Raw genomic sequence first — 19,273 nt, 5'->3', positions numbered from 1 at the left:
TTTTTGCACTTTTTACCTTTTTATTGATGTGGAAAAGCTTGTACTCTGTGGTTAAAGCACCCACTTTGAAGTCAACCTTTCAAATGTCGTCTTAAGTTAAGACTCTCAAACCAATTTTCAGTGGCAGCAGGTACCTGGTTATTTTAAGCATAATAAAGTTAGTGACGACACTTCATTTCATACTAGCTGGTGAACAATTCTCTGTGGAGACTGGTGGAGAGCCAAACAAAGCTAAAAGCGTAAATATTGATCAGGAAGAGAAACCCGACTAAATAAATGCTAACGCTACTTTGACCTGTAAGAAGTGTGAGTGATCTATTAGATAACATGTTTCCTATCAACTGTATATGGTCATTGTAAGGGAAACTTCTGCAGCAATGGAGAGTCAGGACTCAGAGAGACACGAGGAAAGTTGGAGCTTTGATGTCAAACACTGGTAGTTTATTTACAAGTCAACGGCCGGAGAATTCATATCACAAGTCACAGCAGCAAAAGGTTCTGACTGCACGGGTGGGTTGTCATGTCAATTCTGATCAGCCTATCTCTCGATAGACCTTTTAACTAGTTTACAGAGAGTTAATGAGCATATTGAGGGAGGCGTAAACATCTGTGGAGCTTAGAAAGCCAGCGTTCCCACAGCCGTAAACCATTTTGTGACCGAGAGTTGAACTGGTTTATCAAGATAGCTGGAGCCTCCCATTCCTTAAGAGAGATAACAGAGCCAGGGTTTGGTCGTAAACGTCAACAGGCAATACGGTTAAATATCTTAGGAGTAAGGAAGAATTATTATTTGACACTTAGGAAGAGAGAAGAAATATTCTCTAACAGTAATAATAAATACAATTTCTGTTAAATGCTTTTTGTGCTCACCCAAAGTTGAGAAAATGGTTAAAATGCAATTTGCAACATGGTATACATGGTATCTACCCAGTAATTAAACCAATGAAAGACTTTCAAACGTTCCATTTACTTATAAGAAGTGTACTTTTCTGTGTTTAAAGCGTGTTAAGTTAAATCCTAAATGGTACGTAAAGAAGCTGACTTGAGGAAGAAACCATATTGGAGCACCTTTTTATTGCACAAGCTATATATATATATATATATATATATATATAGATATATATATATATAGATATCTATATATATATATATATATATATATACAGTGGGGCAAAAAAGTATTTAGTTAGCCACCAATTGTGCAAGTTCTCCCACTTAAAAAGATGAGAGAGGCCTGTAATTTTCATCCTAGGTACACTTCAACTATGAGAGACAGAATGGGGGGAAAGAATCCAGGAAATCACATTGTAGGATTTTTAATGAATTAATTGGTAAATTCTTCGGTAAAATAAGTATTTGGTCACCTACAAACAAACAAGATTTCTGGCTCTCACAGACCTGTAACTTCTTCTTTAAGAGCCTCCTCTGTCCTCCACTCGTTAACTGTATTAATGGCACCTGTTTGAACTCGTTATCAGTATAAAAGACACCTGTCCACAACCTCAAACAGTCACACTCCAAACTCCACTATAGCCAAGACCAAAGAGCTGTCAAAGGACACCAGAAACAAAATTGTAGACCTGCACCAGGCTGGGAAGACTGAATCTGCAATAGGTAAGCAGCTTGGTGTGAAGAAATCAACTGGGTGCAATTATTAGAAAATTGAAGACATACAAGACCACTGATAATCTCCCTCGATCTGGGGCTCCACGCAAGATCTCACCCCGTGGGGTCAAAATGATCACAAGAACGGTGAGCAAAAATCCCAGAACCACACGGGGGGACCTAGTCAATGACCTGCAGAGAGCTGGGACCAAAGTAACAAAGGCTACCATCAGTAACACACTACGCCGCCAGGGACTCAAATCCTGCAGTGCCAGACGTGTCCCCCTGCTTAAGCCAGTACATGTCCAGGCCCGTCTGAAGTTTGCTAGAGAGCATTTAGATGATCCAGAAGAGGATTGGGAGAATGTCATATGGTCAGATGAAACCAAAATAGAACTTTTTGGTAAAAACTCAACTAGACGTGTTTGGAGGAGAAAGAATGCTGAGTTGCATCCAAAGAACACCATACTGTGAAACATGGGGGTGGAAACATCATGCTTTGGGGCTGTTTTTCTGCAAAGGGACCAGGACGACTGATCCGTGTAAAGGAAAGAATGAATGTGGCCATGTATCGTGAGATTTTGAGTGACAACCTCCTTCCATCAGCAAGGGCATTGAAGATGAAACGTGGCTGGGTCTTTCAGCATGACAATGATCCCAAACACACCGCCCGGGCAACGAAGGAGTGGCTTCGTAAGAAGCATTTCAAGGTCCTGGAGTGGCCTAGCCAGTCTCCAGATCTCAACCCCATAGAAAATCTTTGGAGGGAGTTGAAAGTCTGTGTTGCCCAGCGACAGCCCCAAAACATCACTGCTCTAGAGGAGATCTGCATGGAGGAATGGGCCAAAATACCAGCAACAGTGTGTGAATACCTTGTGAAGACTTACAGTTTGACCTCTGTCATTGCCAACAAAGGGTATATAACAAAGTATTGAGATGAACTTTTGTTATTGACCAAATACTTATTTTCCACCATAATTTGCAAATAAATTCTTTAAAAATCAGACAATGTGATTTTCTGGATTTTTTTTTTTCTTTTTCTCATTCTGTCTCTCATAGTTGAGGTATACCTAGGATGAACATTACAGGCCTCTCATCTTTTTAAGTGGGAGAACTTGCACAATTGGTGGCAGACTAAATGCTTTTTTGCCCCACTGTGTATCTATTTTGGACAGTTTCAATTTCTTCAGATGATATTTTATTGTGAATATGGGATCCAGTTCAGCCTAGTGTCCCTGTTCAAACGAAGGTTAGCTGTTTGCAAAGAGGCAAGGAGGTGGAATGAATCTATAAATTGTGTTTACTGCATCATTCAGACGCTGCTCCATCTGCTTTTTATCCACTAAATCGATTCTGTTGCTTTGTGCTGTTCAAGTTGAGAAAGGATGTATCTGATCTATGCTTCTCCTGCATGCCGTTAGCCTCCCAGAACCACATGCTGCTCGGCCTGTTGAGTCATTATCAAATCACTTCCTTTTCACATCCATATTGTACTACATTCCTAGTGCAAAAATACTTTATGTGCATAAAAGTTAGACTTTTTAATAGTTCATCTTCTATTAGAAAAATATAAATACATTTGCACCAAGGCTTTTTTTATCAAAAACTGAATAAACCGATTTCTGCTTTACTGAATTCATTCATTTTAGTTCTGACGCTCTGGCCTCATAACCATTCTCCTCAAATTCAGCTTTTAAAACCAAAAAAAGACAACAATATCCAAAATATAAGATGATATTCAATCTTATATTTATATATGTGTCAGCGCTACATCAATATCGCAGACCATCTTGTTCTTTTAATTGTGGAAAACCAAAACAGGCTTAAGGCTTGAAGCCAAAACACTGAATCCCATTAAACATGCAGCCCATGTTCACTTGAAATCCATTACCTTACCTCAGAGTGACACCTGTTTTTAAAGAGTTCTGGCTTTAGTTAGTTGGAAAGAAAGTCCCATATTGTATAAGTACTTATTAAGAGCTATGATTAATAGATTGTATTTTATTTCTGTCAGAGACAAACTGACTCCAGTTTGAGACGGCAGAGTCCTGTGGGTTCTGTGTTTCTACGCACCCAGCAGTCATCTCACAGCTCCATATTTTGGCTTCCAGACACTTCCCACAGTGGGTTGTCTAATCATGACAAAAAGTTCCTCATGTGTGTTTTCATTAGTTCCTGCACGCTGACTGCTGTGGTGGCAGCGAGGAAACAAGACGTTACACCGGGGCATGTCTGATGCTTAGGCCTGTTTGTATCTGTGTCTGCTAATGAAGCAACTCTCTGCCATTGGATTGTTATTGTTCCACCGTTATTTATCGCATAGTTTCTAGTTATAGTGTCTGGTTGTTTGTTGTGACTGATTTGCCTTCTATATTTTCGTAAGATAATAGCATTAGCACTTGTGGGGACCTAAATCTGTTTACACAGTCACGTGTGGGGACTCGCCTCCCTTATGGGGACAAATTGGAGGTCCCCATAAGGGGAATCATTAATTTTAGGGTGAAGACTTGGTTAGGATTAGGGTAAGGGTTAGGGTTAGGCAAGTGTTGGTTAAGGTTAGGATAAGTCTCCAGGAAATGCATGTAAGTCAATAGCCGCTTTCACACCGCAGGACTTGCCGTACTTTAGTGCCGGCACTAAAGTACCACGGCACTGAATCCGCCAGGGGGCTAGTGCCAATCGCATTCACACCGCAGTACTTTCCCTGAGGCAAGATTACGCTGACGTCACTTCGTCTTCTTCATCTCTGGGTTTACTGGCAGGCCGCAAAACCACTTCACGGCGAGTACAAAAAAAAACGAGAGAAGAAGAACTACACGGGGGAGGGGGTATAAAGCCCACCCGCTGTATGAGGCGTTTGTTTACTTTCCGACCTCAGACATGATGGAGTTCATAAGGGTAATTTACAAATAAAATACCCCATTATAACAATGGACTTTATCTTTATGTATTTATTATATATTACCCCCTCAGGCTGATTTTGGAAAAGGACATTAAGCCTTGTTTGGTGTTTTTCCCTTATTTATCTCAAACAAATGACATGATAAATGACTTGTGTTTCTGTGTGTAAGACTTGTGTTTCTGCCCCTGCCATTGCTGCACAAGGTTGCAACATTGTAGATAAATTCAACCACCGACACCTGTCTGCTCTCACATTCTTCTATTCTGCAAATTTGGGGTGGGACACAATAAATAAAGCGTCGCCAGTTTGTTTGTTTTATTGCACAGTCAAGACATAACAATAACGGCATCACGCTGTTCCAGGTGTGTCGTATGCGTGTAAATTGAAGTTAAATAAAAGTGTGAAATGTAAAATAAAGTGTAAATAGTTTCAAAACAATGTAACAGTGGCAATATATATAGCAGCAGACACACCTTAGTGCAAGTTAGGTGTCAGTATTAAAAAAACAGTGGCAATATATATATATAATAACAATAGAAAATCGTTACCACTCTTATTATTGTGGTCTTTAATTTTGTTATAGTCCTGCCTGAGTTTCTTTATTTTTACCCGGCATCCGTGTGCACTGTGCACGATTCCCAGCTCAAGTAGCTTTTGCGAACATCGCTCAAAACATTTGGAGTTGGGAACTGCTTTCTGTAGAAGCTGCTGCATCCCGTCCTCAGAGTAAATTGCCAGAAGCGCCGACACTTCCTCATCATTCCACCGCTCCGGTGTTGTAGTACGTGTGGTCATAACTGCTTTAAAGTACAAAAAAACGACTTGCTCAGGTGTGGATGTGGTTTTGTAGCGAGGAAAAAAATGGCTGCCTAACAAAAAAAAATCAGAGTCTAACGGGGCGTGGTTTGCAATTCGCCCAGCCAATAGAAATAGAATAGAAATTGGCACTCTTTTATCACCAGGTTCGTACCACCTCTCTAGCAGGGACTGAAAATGGCCAAAAGAGTTCCCGGCACTGAGTAGTCCCGGCGGTGTGAACGCGACATTATTGGTATTAACGGAACTAAAGAACCAAAGTACCAGGGAAAGTCCTGCGGTGTGAATGCGGCTAATGTAATGTCCCCTGAAGTGATGTATACATGGTAGGTGTGTGTGTCCTTATTTTAGGTCACCTAATTAAGTGTAATGTTAACCTTAATAATTTGTAAGACATGGTGAAAAGCTTTGAGTGGTTTAGCGCTGCATATAAGAATAATGTACGGATTAATCTGCCGATGTGATTAATTGATGTATCCTTTGGTATATAAAAATGTCAGGAATAATGATTGCCATCCCATTACTAGGAAAGGTTATGTTTGGAAAATTGCTCTATTTCTCTTGCAAACTCTCAAAGAAGAGCTATAAGCTGTCATCACTAAATATTTGGTACATTTGGTGCATGACTTATTCAACTTATTCAACTTTAACATGCTAAAGGAAAAGATGCTTAACCTTATGGAAATATTTGCCTCTTTAAAACCACCAGACTCCATCGATTGATTGATGGATTTTACCACGTTAAACTCCACAGAAACTGAATAAAACTCTTTCATATCCTTGTAAGTCATCCCACTTTTAAACAATCACCAAGTCTGGCTTGAGAGTTTGAAAGAAAGAATGAATAGTAACTCTGTTTAATAACAAACTAGTGTTTAATAACCCTATTTCCTGTGTGTTTATGAGATAAACAAACACAGACAAGAGACACAAAATCACAAAAAAATACTTCTCTACTGGCGATGGCAATGGAATATTTTTTTATATATATCTTTTCAATTTACACACGGCATCTATTGCACGTCTGTCAGTCCTGGGAGAGGGATCCCTCCTCTGTTGCTCTCCCTGAGGTTTTTCCCATTTTTCCCTTTAAACTGTGGGTTTTCTCCGGAAGTTTTTCCTTGTACGATGTGAGGGTCTAAGGACAGAGGGTCTAAGGACAAAGGGTGTCATATTGTCATACTGATATTCTGTACAAACTGTGAAGTCCACTGAGACAAATGTAACATTTGTGATATTGGGCTATATAAATAAACATTGATTTATTGAATATTTTGTTTATAAAACGTTATTAATGCTCAGATTTGTGTGTAATGAGTTTTAGCAGTGCTGATAGAATGCTTTTATTATATCAGAATCAGAATAGAGATGAAAGTGGCATCGACGTCATTTTTTTATTCAGAATATTAAACTGTTAAAATGTTAAACAATTCCTTTTTAAAAGTAGTGACTCCAGTAAAATAAAGGTTCAGCCTCTCCTCTCCCAGCTGTTACACCAGTGTATGGAGATTTGGATACAGCGCGCACACACACACACATATACACACACATATACACACACACACAGGAATTTAATGAGCTGGCTTGCTTTACAAAGAGAATCCAGGACATTAAATTGTCAGGCTCTACCGTGGACAGAAAGAGACTTTGCCTCCAGCTATTTGTATAACACTTGGTAAGGATATAATTATAAGGAATTACATTTCCAGAGGAAGGGCTAACATGTCAATACAATTGACAGCGTCACAGGGGGATGAAAACGCTCAGCAGATTAATTACAAGCTGTGGAGGAGTCTGTCGAGAGGTCGTTGCCCTCGTGCGTACGCTTTGACCCCTCCGTGCGTACGCTCTGACCCCCCCCTGAACACACGTCCACACAGTAATGTGTGATCTCACCGTGTGCTTTCATGTTGAATCGCAGCGCTGCCCTTTACTTGCCCCTTTTCTCTGCCAACGACTCACTTTAATGAGACAGAGGCCAACAGATCGTGTCAAGCTCTTTTTTTTTTATTATAGAAAAACTCTCCACACAATGAACGCATCACATCACTTGGTAGCCATTTGACTTCCTTGAAGAGCTAAAGGGCTAGTATTTCAAATGATCAATTAGTTGTGTGTTTTTTCCCAACACGTTTGACTTGCAGCCTGTTCTAACTAACACAGAGAAAAGTAGGGAATGTCCACACTTGAGAGGCCGAAAAAGCACTCTGACCATGTTTTGCATGAATTGTACTTTAAAGATGTATTGTTTATCAAACTGTTGTTGATTTTATTTATTTTTGTCATTCAATCTATTGTTGTAGCTCTATTACTTGTTATAGATTACTAACAATCGCTACTGATTTATAAAGCATTAAAAGCACCATTCTTGACAATTTGTACTTCTACCAATATCTACTGTATATTAACAATGCATCCCATGGCTCTCAAGGCTTTTTTATTAGTCATACGTACATAGCTATAGTGTAGTTATGACAATGACAATGTTAGGTCACATATGTACGTGATGACCTGTACTTACAACACTATATACGTTTTTCTTTACTGTGTATTTACTTTCCTTGAGTGGACGATTTGAATACTTTTCCCCTCCTTGCCTTGACTGGAGGATAGACGGTCTGTGTTCAGCTGTCACTGACCTTCACCCTCCTCTTCTTCTCCTCCCTAGCAATTGCTGAGGGAGATGCAACAGATGGCTAGCCGGCCTTTCGCCACCATCAACGTTGCCTTGGAGACGGACGAGGAGCCACCTGACCTGATAGGAGGAAACGTCAAGGTGAGCACAACCTTTTTATTCTTTCATTTTTGAGTGATCACCGTGAAAACCCTTGAGGACTGATTGCTCGTCCTCCCTTCAGCTGGAGCTCAGTCTTGTGTCGGTTGACAGCAGTTTGTGATACAGTCCCTTATGGTGATAGATATTCCTCACTAGGGCTGAAACATTCATCAGATCTTTTACAAAATTGCAATATGAACTAGAACAACATTCAATCCAAAGACAAAATGGGTTAGTATTGTACTGCAGAGATGTTACAGCCCACAAATGATATACTACAAAACTCAAAACAATCTTTGTTCTGTATAAATATTTTTGCAAAAGTCCAACCAGGATCATATTAGTGCAATATCAGTCCAAGCTGCCCCTCCTTAAAAGAGATAGCAGCAATACCCAAGGCCGTAGAACTATGCCATGGGAAAGGAGACAGTGAGAGGAGAAAATTATGAACTGTGTCAAAGGTTGAATACCTAGGCAAATTATTCCCTAACATCAAGGACAGCTCACACCCCGGCTTTCACCTGTTCAACCTGCTGCCCTCCGGCAGGCGCTACAGGTGTATCACATCCAAAACAAACAGACTCAAAGACAGTTTTTTCCCAAGAGCCATCATTGCTCTTAACACCTGAAATCATGTGAATCAATGTGACTCTGTACATATACATATACATACATATATATCATTACTATTATTATAAATACACACTATTATTATTATTATTATTTATTACATTACAGATTTTATTTTTATACTCCTGGACATAATTACTGCACTTTATTCCTTATTCCTAAGTATGTATGCTGCGTGTATTTTGTTGTCTTATGTTGTGATGTTTTGTTTTTGTTTTGATGGCACCCTTGAAAGGGAGAAGCATTTATTATTATCTCATTGTACATGTATAATGACATTAAACGATTCTATTCTATAACCTCAAGGTCGCTCAAATGTACTTAGTCACTGTCCACTCCTGGTTTTCTCTTAATCATCTTGAGTCTTCTTCAAAGTGTTCATTAGATTTCAAAAAGCCAAGAAGGCTAAATTGAGCTTGGCTGTGTGGAAGAGTTTGAAATGTAGTGCAGGTGTAACACACATGATATGGGTCAATGCAGTGTACGTTAGCTGACAGAGTGAAGGCCGGTGATGATGATGATGAGTAACACACTGCGTTACAGCCAGTTATTGCGGATAGACTATGAATTCTAATGAGAATGAATTCAGTTAACCCTGGAGCTAAACACATGCAGATAAGACTTGCATATTGTAGATCCAGCCTACAGTATACTTAGAAATTAGGTTTATTCTTCATTTGGAAAAATAAGTACTTATTCAACACCTACTCACAGGAAATGGTTGCTGGCATGAAAAATGAAGAAAGCCTATTAAAGTCACGATTCATTTTAGGAAGCAGCCTTGTGTCGGTGCAGAGGACCATCTGTGTGTTTCAAACACTGATAGAGAAATTGAAGGTAGCAACTTCTGTCAATATGGATGTGTTGGAGCCAAGCCATTTCAAGATAGGAGTGCAACAAAGAGAGTGAAAGACGGTCTTCATTAAATCTCTAAATATAGAATATATCTTGGTCCTGCTGTTGGGCGTGCATTGTTAGGTTTACGTTCTTAATGTAGATCCTGAAGTGAAGATTTAGTGGGAATTTTATTTAACCCGTCAGACCTGGCACAACCCCTCACTTTCCGATGTTTTAGCTTGACTACAACAAATGTCTCTGTGGCAGTGAGGTAGGGCTGAACGATTAATCGATTTTAAATCGAAATCGCGATTTTAAATGATGCGATTATCAAATCGCAAAGCCTGCGATTTTTTTTTCTTTCTTCTTCTTGTGTGTCACTCATCCACACCAATCACAAGTGCTGTGTTCCACATGTACCAGCCATTGTTAACCAATCAGAAGTGGCCCATGATAGAAGGTGATAGACAGATTGATCCAATCACCTGCCAAGTATTTTTGAAAGTGCCTGCCCTTTCCAAATGGCTTCCAATGGAGCTTTCCTAGATGGTTTGGTGAAACAAACCATCTGGGTCAGGTTAGTAATGCTCCATCACATGTTTTCTATTACAGGGTGAATCTTAAACTGAAGCTTGACTTTAAAGCAACCCAACGGAAGTTTCATGTAAGTTTAGTTATTTCACTCGTAGCTCAGGCTGCTAGAGACGGGAGCATGTTGATGCAACCTTCCTAGTCGGAGATATGGCCACATTTTACAATACACTTCCATTGGGTCGCTTAAAAACAGATATCGCAAATCGAAATCGCAATAAGATTTTTTCCCAAAATCGTGCAGTGAGGTTGTGCGGTCTTCTTCCAATCTGAAGGGTTTAGCTTTGATCTTAGCCCCCAGTTGCTCTGAATGGCTGAAGCAGGGGACACCTTGCATGGGAGTCTGCCTCTGTAACAATGGGACTGAATGTGTGAATGATTTTTGTAGATATATAAAGCGCTTTGAGGAGTTGTAAAGACTGGATTAAGCACTATATGCACTATAAGCGTCTTTGAGTTTCCTGAAAAGCGCTATACAAGTCTCATGTATTATTATTATTATATAAATGAAGTCCATTTACCATTTGTTTTAATATTTAATTGGGCCAAATAACGTGTTGAATCAATGAATTACATTTGGTTGCTATTGTTTCATACTGTTGTTTGGTTTGCACTGCTAGATTTTCTTGTGCTTCTTTGCTGAGGAATAATAAGTCATTTTCCATACATTAACATCCCCATTAGTTACATTGAGAAATGCCAACTTGTTCCTATGAAACCCCAAATGACACTGACTCAGGTGACATAACTCAGTGCAACTTATCAGACTTCATGTAGCCCTCTCCTTGGACCCAACATACTTGTACCTACGCAGTTGTACTCCTTAAGACCTGTAAGCAGACTTTGATGTGTGAATCTGGCAGAGTTCATAACATGACAAATGATTTAGCTGTGAGAATATGCTGATTTAACTCTTTCGATTTAGCCAAGGGCAGACAAAAAAAATCATCAGTTAGCTGAGTTTCTTCCCGTTACATGGATATGAAACATTCATAGTTTATTAAATCTTAAGAAGCCCTCAGACACTGTTACTTGCAGATGTTGTGGTTTCGGACTCGCCATAGGGTCCGTGGGGTCTAAGAGGTTAAGCAGATTTAGTCTCAAAATCATCAAATAGATTTTAAAAGAGTTCAAGCTCAGTGGTGTTGAAGTCAATTAAAACATACTGAACAGAATACCAGATTAAAAGAAGACCTCCAGCCTGTTGAAGTAGTAGATTAACAACATCAAGATTAAGCTGAGTTGGAGAAAGTAGTTGAGAAGTCTTTGCTGTAGAGAAGAGTTTGATGCATTAGCAGAATTAAAGCAGGCTGGGGCAGATTTCAAATGCAGACATTGAGCACATTTAGAGTAGAAATAGTGCAGAGTTATAGGAACTGCAGCTGCAGAGTATTTGGCGGGCGCGTAGCTGCAGGCCGGTATACCTGTGACTGTGCACTTTGTGATGAATGACCTCTGAATGCAGATGTAGGGCAGAATTATAGCGCTGTTTCAGCAGGGAGGCTGGGGGGCCTGGCTCTGACAGGGGCCATGCATCTCAGGGGCTCAGCTGCAACACACTCCCAGAGGCCCCGAGGGAAGATCAGACCTAATCAAATCCAGCCCAAACTACCCGCTTCCTCCTCGTTCTCCATTATCCGCTCTATTCTTCCTTACTTCTTCTGTTTTTGAGTTGTCCTTTTTGTTAATGTTCTTGACTCTTTCTCTTTCTTGTTATTTTGTCCTTTTTATTTTCTCTCTTTGCAATTCTTCTTTCCTTGTCCTATTTTTAAGCTCTGTTCTTTTCCTCCCATGTTCTTTGCAATTCATCACACGCCCCTTCCTTTTTCCTAACATGCCCTCTCCTTTCTCTCTCCCTTTCTTTTTCTCCTATCCAGTTTTACCTTCTCATATTTATCACATATTGCTTTTCTTTGTATTATCATCCTTTTTCTTCTTCTTTTATCTTTCTCTCCTCTTCCGTCTGCCATTCTCCTCGCTTTACTTTTTTTAGCATTGTGTTCTCAATGTGTTCCTGATTTGTCTTCCTTCTCTTCTTCCCTGTTTGTTAACCCATTTTCATATATTTTTCTCCTTCTCTAAACAAAATCTTTTTCCATTTCTATGTCTTTTCTTAAATGTAAAAATCTTGTGTCTTTTTTTTACCTGCTTTGTTAAACCTTCCTATTATGTTAACGGTTTCCCCTCTTTGTATCTGTTCTCCTCCTCTCTCTGGTCGCCTGTCTGTTATCCTTACTTTAGGATCGTGTTCTTTAATTTACCGGCCATTCACCGATCCTATCTGGTGTGTGTGTGTGTGTGTGTGGTGTGTGTGTGTGTGTGTGTGTGTGTGTGTGTGTGTGTGTGGTGTGTGTGTGTGTGTGTGTGTGTGTGTGTGTGTTGTGTGTGTGTGTGTGTGTGTGTGTGTGTGTGTGGTGTGTGTGTGTGTGTGTGTGTGTGTGTGGGTGTGTGTGTGTGTGTGTGTGTGTGGTGTGTGTGTGTGTGTGTGTGTGTGTGTGTGTGTGTGTGTGGTGTGTGTGTGTGTGTGTGTGTGTGTGTGTGTGTGTGTGTGTGTGTGTGTGTGTGTGGTGCTGTGTAGTGTAGACAGGTGACATCCAACTTGTTGTGGGAATCAGGCGCCCTCCTCCTCCTCCGTCTGTGCTTTGCCTTTTTCTCCCCCCATCTTGACTCTTTTCTTCCATTCTTCCCGGCGTGCTCTCCTCCTCTCCATCAGAATAGGAGCATCCCAAAAGCAGAGATTCAATTTAGATCTTCCTCCTCAGCTTTCTTTGCCTTTACCAGCTCCAGCGGTGAGCGCACTATCCTATCTCCTCCCGGCTCAGATTGAGCGACTCGGAATAGGTTCCTCCTTGTTTCCATGCTGTTTTATCAGGATGCTACAGTAGTGTATTAAGACCCTGCAATTGGAGTATACGGGGGGCCGGGGCGTCGCACAGTGAGCTGAGGATCATTAAAGTTGTTTATAGCCTCGGTGGGAAGTCCAAACTTGCTCCGCCGATGAGATATATTCACTCGGCTTCTGCCAAATGGAGCTTGCGGCCCGGCATCACGGGCAGATGATTACCTTGCTGACGCCTTCTGCTCTGCTTTTATTTATAGATACCGTGGGACGGGAGGAAATCGGGACATTTAATGCAAAAAAAATGAAAAGAAAAGGGGTGCAGCAAAGAAACAGTTCTGGTTTATCTAACATGATTGTGTGCACCGTTATCTGCAGCTATCTACCTCCACTCACACACATTCAGCTGATAATCTTAAATTCTATGATGGCCAGTGTTAGAAAAAGTAAGGATAAAAACACCAAAGAGATACGGATTTATGATTGTTTCTAATAGATAAATGCGTTTAAAGACTTTCATACATTCAGATTCAAACAGGTGAGGAGGCATGAAGAAAGCAGACGGATAAATTCCATCTGATGTGGAAAAGAGAACAGGCCAAACACTATACAGTATATTGTGGTATTGTCTACTGGTTACCAGGAGGGAGGATAGTGCTGAACTGTTTTAGGGCGCGTTCACATCAGTCTTGTTTTGTCCAGTTAAACTGAACTCTGCTGAGTTGTATCTTCCTTGGTGCGATCCTCTGGGTCTGTGTGAACACTGGTAGGGTGTTGAAGGGTTTTTTTCCGACCCTCGTCGTGTGGGGTTCATCTCTGGTGTAAACACTAAGTGAACTAGTAGCCCATTTGTGCATTTGCTACTTCTGGATCCGATCCATTTACTGTTCATTAAACCACAAATGAGACAATAATAGTCACGTAGCGTTGGGAAGATTCAGGAATCGAGCCTTTAGGTGTGAACCCGCCCTAAGGAACGCAGAAATGTTCTCAATTGATTTGAGCGTCAGGTCAGAAGGTATGAAGTTTTTACTTAAAGTTTAACCTGAAGTTAGGTAAGAGAAAGACGGGACAGTGCCAAATATGACACCTATTGAGGCAAAAGGTTTTTTTAAAAATCGAATATTTCACGAAAATATTCTTCTTTCACAAATAAATGCCTTAGTTCAACTACTAGTTTCTGGTCCGAGCAGCTAATGGCACTAAATAACATTTTAACTTGCATTAGATTGTAGAGCTCAAGGGCACTGAAAGCTGCGCTCTATCTGATCCACTTTGTGTTGAGTTTCCCGGTTGTGTTTCAGATTGATAACCAGCATTTTAATTCACCTAAACTTATCTTGTTTATCTTCATTTCTCTGCAGTGTTTTGTTTAAATACTTTGCAATATGGCGTTATTATCACAGGCTGGCAAAACATTTCCTTAGCAAAACAGAAGCCAACTGGATAAAAACTCATCAAAGTGGGCCCAGTGGAAGTTGGCTGTACCTCGTGAGTCACAGCGACGGGGGGTGTGACTCATTCTGTCGCTGGGGGGGGGGGGAGGAAGAGTCATCCCCAGCTGCTGTGAGAGTGGAGATGAATGCAATGAAAGCGGAGCCCACATCACCTGTGTGTGTTTGTGTGTCTGTGTGGGCTCAGCAGCTATCCTACGTGCTGGGCTAATTACTGGAGGTAATTTAACAAAACCCTTGCCGCTCTGCCTGGCCGGTCCAGATAACTCTCCGAGGTGCTGAGGGGGAGGTTGGGCTGGGGGGAGTGAAGGGAGAAGACTTCAACGCTATAAAGACAAAGGCATCTGCTGGGGAATGTTATTAACACACAGCTTCTGAAGAACACCACAGGACGAGACTCTACCTTTCCTGGGGAAATCTTCAAAAAAACAACAACCCAAAAATGCAGAATGCATAAAGAGCTTACAATAATGCACAATTTAATTTCCAATGCGTGTTGTTTTTGTTTCCCCCCCTTATTGTCCACTCAGGAAAACATACAGTTAAGGTGTGTGTTGACGGAGATAAATTGTGTGTACTGTTTTTGTTTTTCTCCAAAAAGGTAAAGTGAAGCACGTTGCTTGTGAAGTTGAAATCGAGGTGGTACACTGGATACTATAGCCGCTGATGAACACTCAACAGAACTGATTATTTAAATCAAAATGATCCGACTGTCATTTTCTATTTCAGTCTGACGCCCAGGCTCTTCCTATTGAAAATGTATCTGAAGTGCATATTCCCTCTCCGGTATGAATATGAGAGGCTGGTGTTGGAAAATAAGAGACACACACGTAAACAAGCGCGAACCTAAGAGCGCCCTGCAGCTGCCGCAGTGGAAATTGGACTTGGCAGAATGTCTAAAGACAGCCCTAAGCTGTGAAATTAAAAGCTGTCAGTCTTCCTCTCCTTTTTTTGTTGTTGTACTTATAGAGTATAGATGTTTTCAGGTTATGATGAGCAGAGAAGAGATGAAACAATTATTTTGGCCTTGCCAGAAGCGATGGAGCCAGGCTTGGTTTTCTCCGGTCCACACGTCTGTTTGTGCCTCGGGCGAAATGTTTTCCTCATCCAGTGTGTTTACAATTGGAAAAATGATGGTACCAAGAGATTGGGAAGCGAAATTACCCAAGTGCGATATTGCACCAGCTAATGTTCTATTGGAATAGTTATCAGTAGTTTTTATTCCCATTTATTATCAATCCGTGTATTAATGATCATCATTTTGAAAATGGAAATAAATGATTCTTGTTATTGAGTCATCACTCATTTATCTCACAAAGCTGTAAATGATATGAATGAATCTCCTTGAGGGACAATGCAAGCTTTTACTGCAGTCAACTGGAAATCAAAAGTGACATTTGCTCCCTTTCAGTATTGAATTAGGATACTCCCACCTCTCTCGTGAGTTTTTAAAGAAGCGTCTCCAAAGTGCTTCCATATATACAAGTCTTTCAAACTGTAATTAATAGGATTTGCACTTGATGTTTTTTTAGATTTCAAATGTTGACTTAATTGAAAATATGTCTTGTCTCATTCTAGTGCTTCTTCTCGCTGCTTTTTCTTTCCAGAATAATCTTGACATGAATAACAATTAAGATAAAAGACAATAGGTCTTTGTGCACAATAAAACTCCTTTGTTTGTTTGTGCGACGTTATTTGGATAAGATGTTTTAGTATTAACCAATCAATGTACTATTTACATTCTTGAATAGCCTCTCGTTATATAATTATATAGCCAAAGTGCTCCTTTTTAAAGAAGTTGCACATCTGTACACGGCTGCAGTTAAGTAGATGTGTCTGCGATTCGATGTACACAATAATTTAAGAATTGCATGCGTCTGGCTTTCCACACTTGCACTATTACCAATCCACATCCACTTTTCGTTGTATAAAATAAGTCTTTCTCCTTTAAATGCTAATTATGATAATGCTAGGAATTACCTTAACCTCATTAAACTGTTATTTAGTTTGCTGTCTTTCTGTCTCTAGCTGTTGCAGAAGAAAGTAACACAAGGTAGATTGAGGCAGTGGCCGTACAATGAAAGCTGTCATTTTTCTAGTTTTACTCCCTGGGTGTGTTTGGCGTGACTCCTTCGAAAAATCACTAGCGTTGATCCCTGGAAAGAAAGAATCCACACACCTGTATTTAAAGCTTGGCGCTCAGTAATTTGCCGCCAAAGAGATCCTAACGCAGGTCTTCCAGATTGTAACTCGCAGTGTCACTTAATATGATGGTTGGAAACGTCCGTGTCATTGTTAACACAATTCATTCATTCAAGCAGTTCATGTGAGACAAAGAAGTTGTTGCAAAGCACACATGATGAGACATAAGTGCTGTGTGAAGCATTTATGAATGTCACAATCAAATTACTCCTGACACCTTCATGCTGTTTATTTCTACAAGCAAATGCACCCCAAGGTACGATGAGTTGCACCTCCTAATTAAAACCACTTTTTAAAGATGTCCCTTCATTTTCCAGGAGATTGTTGCTTCTCGTCTGTGATGTCAACATTCTGTTTTCATTTTGCATTTGCTTTGCTTAGTGTGTAATGGCTGGTTGTTAAAAGACCTGCCAATCTTTTCAGCTATGGACCTTTGTTAATGCCAAAGACTTATTATTATAGTTTGAACATATCATTAAATGTCATTTAAATTCATGTTAGAATTAAAGTTGACGATTGAATTATAGAAGTTGCACCTCCGAAAAACGAGGAAGGCTCAAGAAAGCCATTTTTGAAGCACAAATGAAGCGGAGTAAAGGCAGGGGAAGTACATTTATTTTATGAAACATATGTAATAGAAGGAGCTCTGTTTTTCTTTGATAAGGTTTCACAAGTGTGTCTGAATCTGTAGACTGTAAAGCACTTTGGGACAAAATTGTCTTCATTTTGAGGTGTTTAAATAAACGTGATGTGACGAGAGAAAGAAAGAGCGAGCTGAAGGTGGAGAGGTTGTAAAACAAAGCAGTGACCCCTTTTCTTTGTCTGTTGACATTATTCACGATCGTTCCTCAAAGTCATGGCATTGTTTTAATGATTTATTGTCAGAAATACAGCGTGTCAGAGTTGAGGTTCTGCACATACTGTAGCGCTGGTATCCAAACATGTCTGAGTATTTGTTATTGTCTGCGTGTTGTGGATGATGCTGCTGGTTAGACTGCAGTGTTTCCAGCAGGCGATTTATCTGCTGCTGAACTCTTCCCCCTGTCAGTTACCGGGGGGGGGGGGGCTGTAACGCTGCATGCGTGTGAGTGCAGGATCAACGCAGATGAACATTACTGCAAGCTCAGAGGCATGCACACAAAAACACAACCTCCTAATAACCTTTTATGTCCAAACAGACATGGACATGGTAATTATTCAGCTGCATAGAAAAATATCCACACATTCAGACAATACACAAACACCCTGTAAGCCCCTTCAGACATAGAAGACGTGTTCTTGTGCCACCTTTGTCATCTTTTACAATAATTGGCTTCTGGGATTTCATAAAAACACTATTGACAGAATTGTTCCTTTAACAGCTTTTATTTGACAATTACAAAGAGAAAGTGGAGCCGCAGCTTTCCAAGTGTAATTATACCTAATACATGTTCTTATCAGACATACAATTCTGTTCACTGTATTTAGTTTAACAAAGTCCAAGCAATGATGAGGTTAGCTTATGACTCAGATATTTCTTTAAATCCTCACATGCTGTATGTAAAGCCCCTGTCACACTGTCCCGAAATTGACACCCGATGGACACACGATAAAGGAAATGTTCAAATTCGGCTGTGATCGTAGCAACATCGGGCCATTCGTGAGGGCATCTAAGCCATCGTATGACCGCCGGTGGAGTTTCTCAGGCTCCGGCAGTCTGAAAATATCAGTACAGTATCATAGTACTTTAACATAATTGTTTGTGTTACTTTTGTTGCGGTTGTATGTCTTAAATGTAATGTAAATGTTGCCTTCGTGTGTGGTTCGGGCCATCTTCGTGCGAAATTCACAATTCAATATTCGTGTGTACATTTCGGGACAGTGTGACAGGGGCTTAAAGCTTTATGATGGATATTCACACGTTTAGCAGTTGCCGTTGATGAAATGAGAAAATGAAGGCAAACGGATGATTACTTGTGTTTCTTTCCTAGGTTTGACATCTTCTCTCTCTTTATTTTCCAATTGCATGCAGCAGAATAGGTATAAAATAAATAAACTGACATAAGAGAAATAGCTTAAAAAAGTTAAATAAATTGCTTAATTAAAGTCGTTTTTGTGTGAGGTGATAATTAAATATCAAATGAATTGCAATGTTCTTAAAGGCCAGTACAAATTCCTCCAGGTTGCATTTAGAGATACTTTCCCTTTCATAGGCCTTTTCATGAATGTTTCTTTAAACATGTTTACTTTCGGTGTACAAAGACGTTAGTGTGTCTTCTGAGGACCATAATTGCAGCCTTTGAAAGCACAGCTAGACATTTCTATAAGACAGGGAGTGCTATAGAAATGTGAAAATTTCCAAACCCCAGTAAGATTGCACTGGTGGCTTTTACAGGAAAAATGATTCTAGGGCTTATTCATACGTAAAGCAGACATTACCTGCACATTTACCGAGTGAAGGGCATGTCTGAAAGGGTTTATTATCTACAGTGCAAATAACAGAGGATAAAGTGTCTGTCAGATCGTCCCTGAACACATCACAGTTACACATGTGCTATAAACAGCAAGACACACATCTGCAGAGGCACAAATACCAAATTCCCCCTGTTCTACAAAATCACACTGAACACACACACCCACCC

At 40.2% G+C, this 19,273-nt stretch overlaps 1 protein-coding gene across 1 annotated transcript in view; it reads left to right on the top strand.

Moving 5' to 3' along the window:
- atrn (attractin) overlaps positions 1-19,273 on the top strand; it is a 166,361-nt gene that overhangs the window by 134,310 nt on the left and 12,778 nt on the right. Inside the window, 1 exon segment of the mRNA XM_034235325.1 lies at positions 7,992-8,099. Within this exon segment, the coding sequence (XP_034091216.1) occupies positions 7,992-8,099 (108 nt within the window).

This window comes from Gymnodraco acuticeps, unplaced genomic scaffold (assembly GCF_902827175.1).
Source record: "Gymnodraco acuticeps unplaced genomic scaffold, fGymAcu1.1, whole genome shotgun sequence".
Classification (NCBI taxonomy): domain Eukaryota; kingdom Metazoa; phylum Chordata; class Actinopteri; order Perciformes; family Bathydraconidae; genus Gymnodraco; species Gymnodraco acuticeps.
This window is presented reverse-complemented; position numbering and strand designations above follow the sequence as displayed.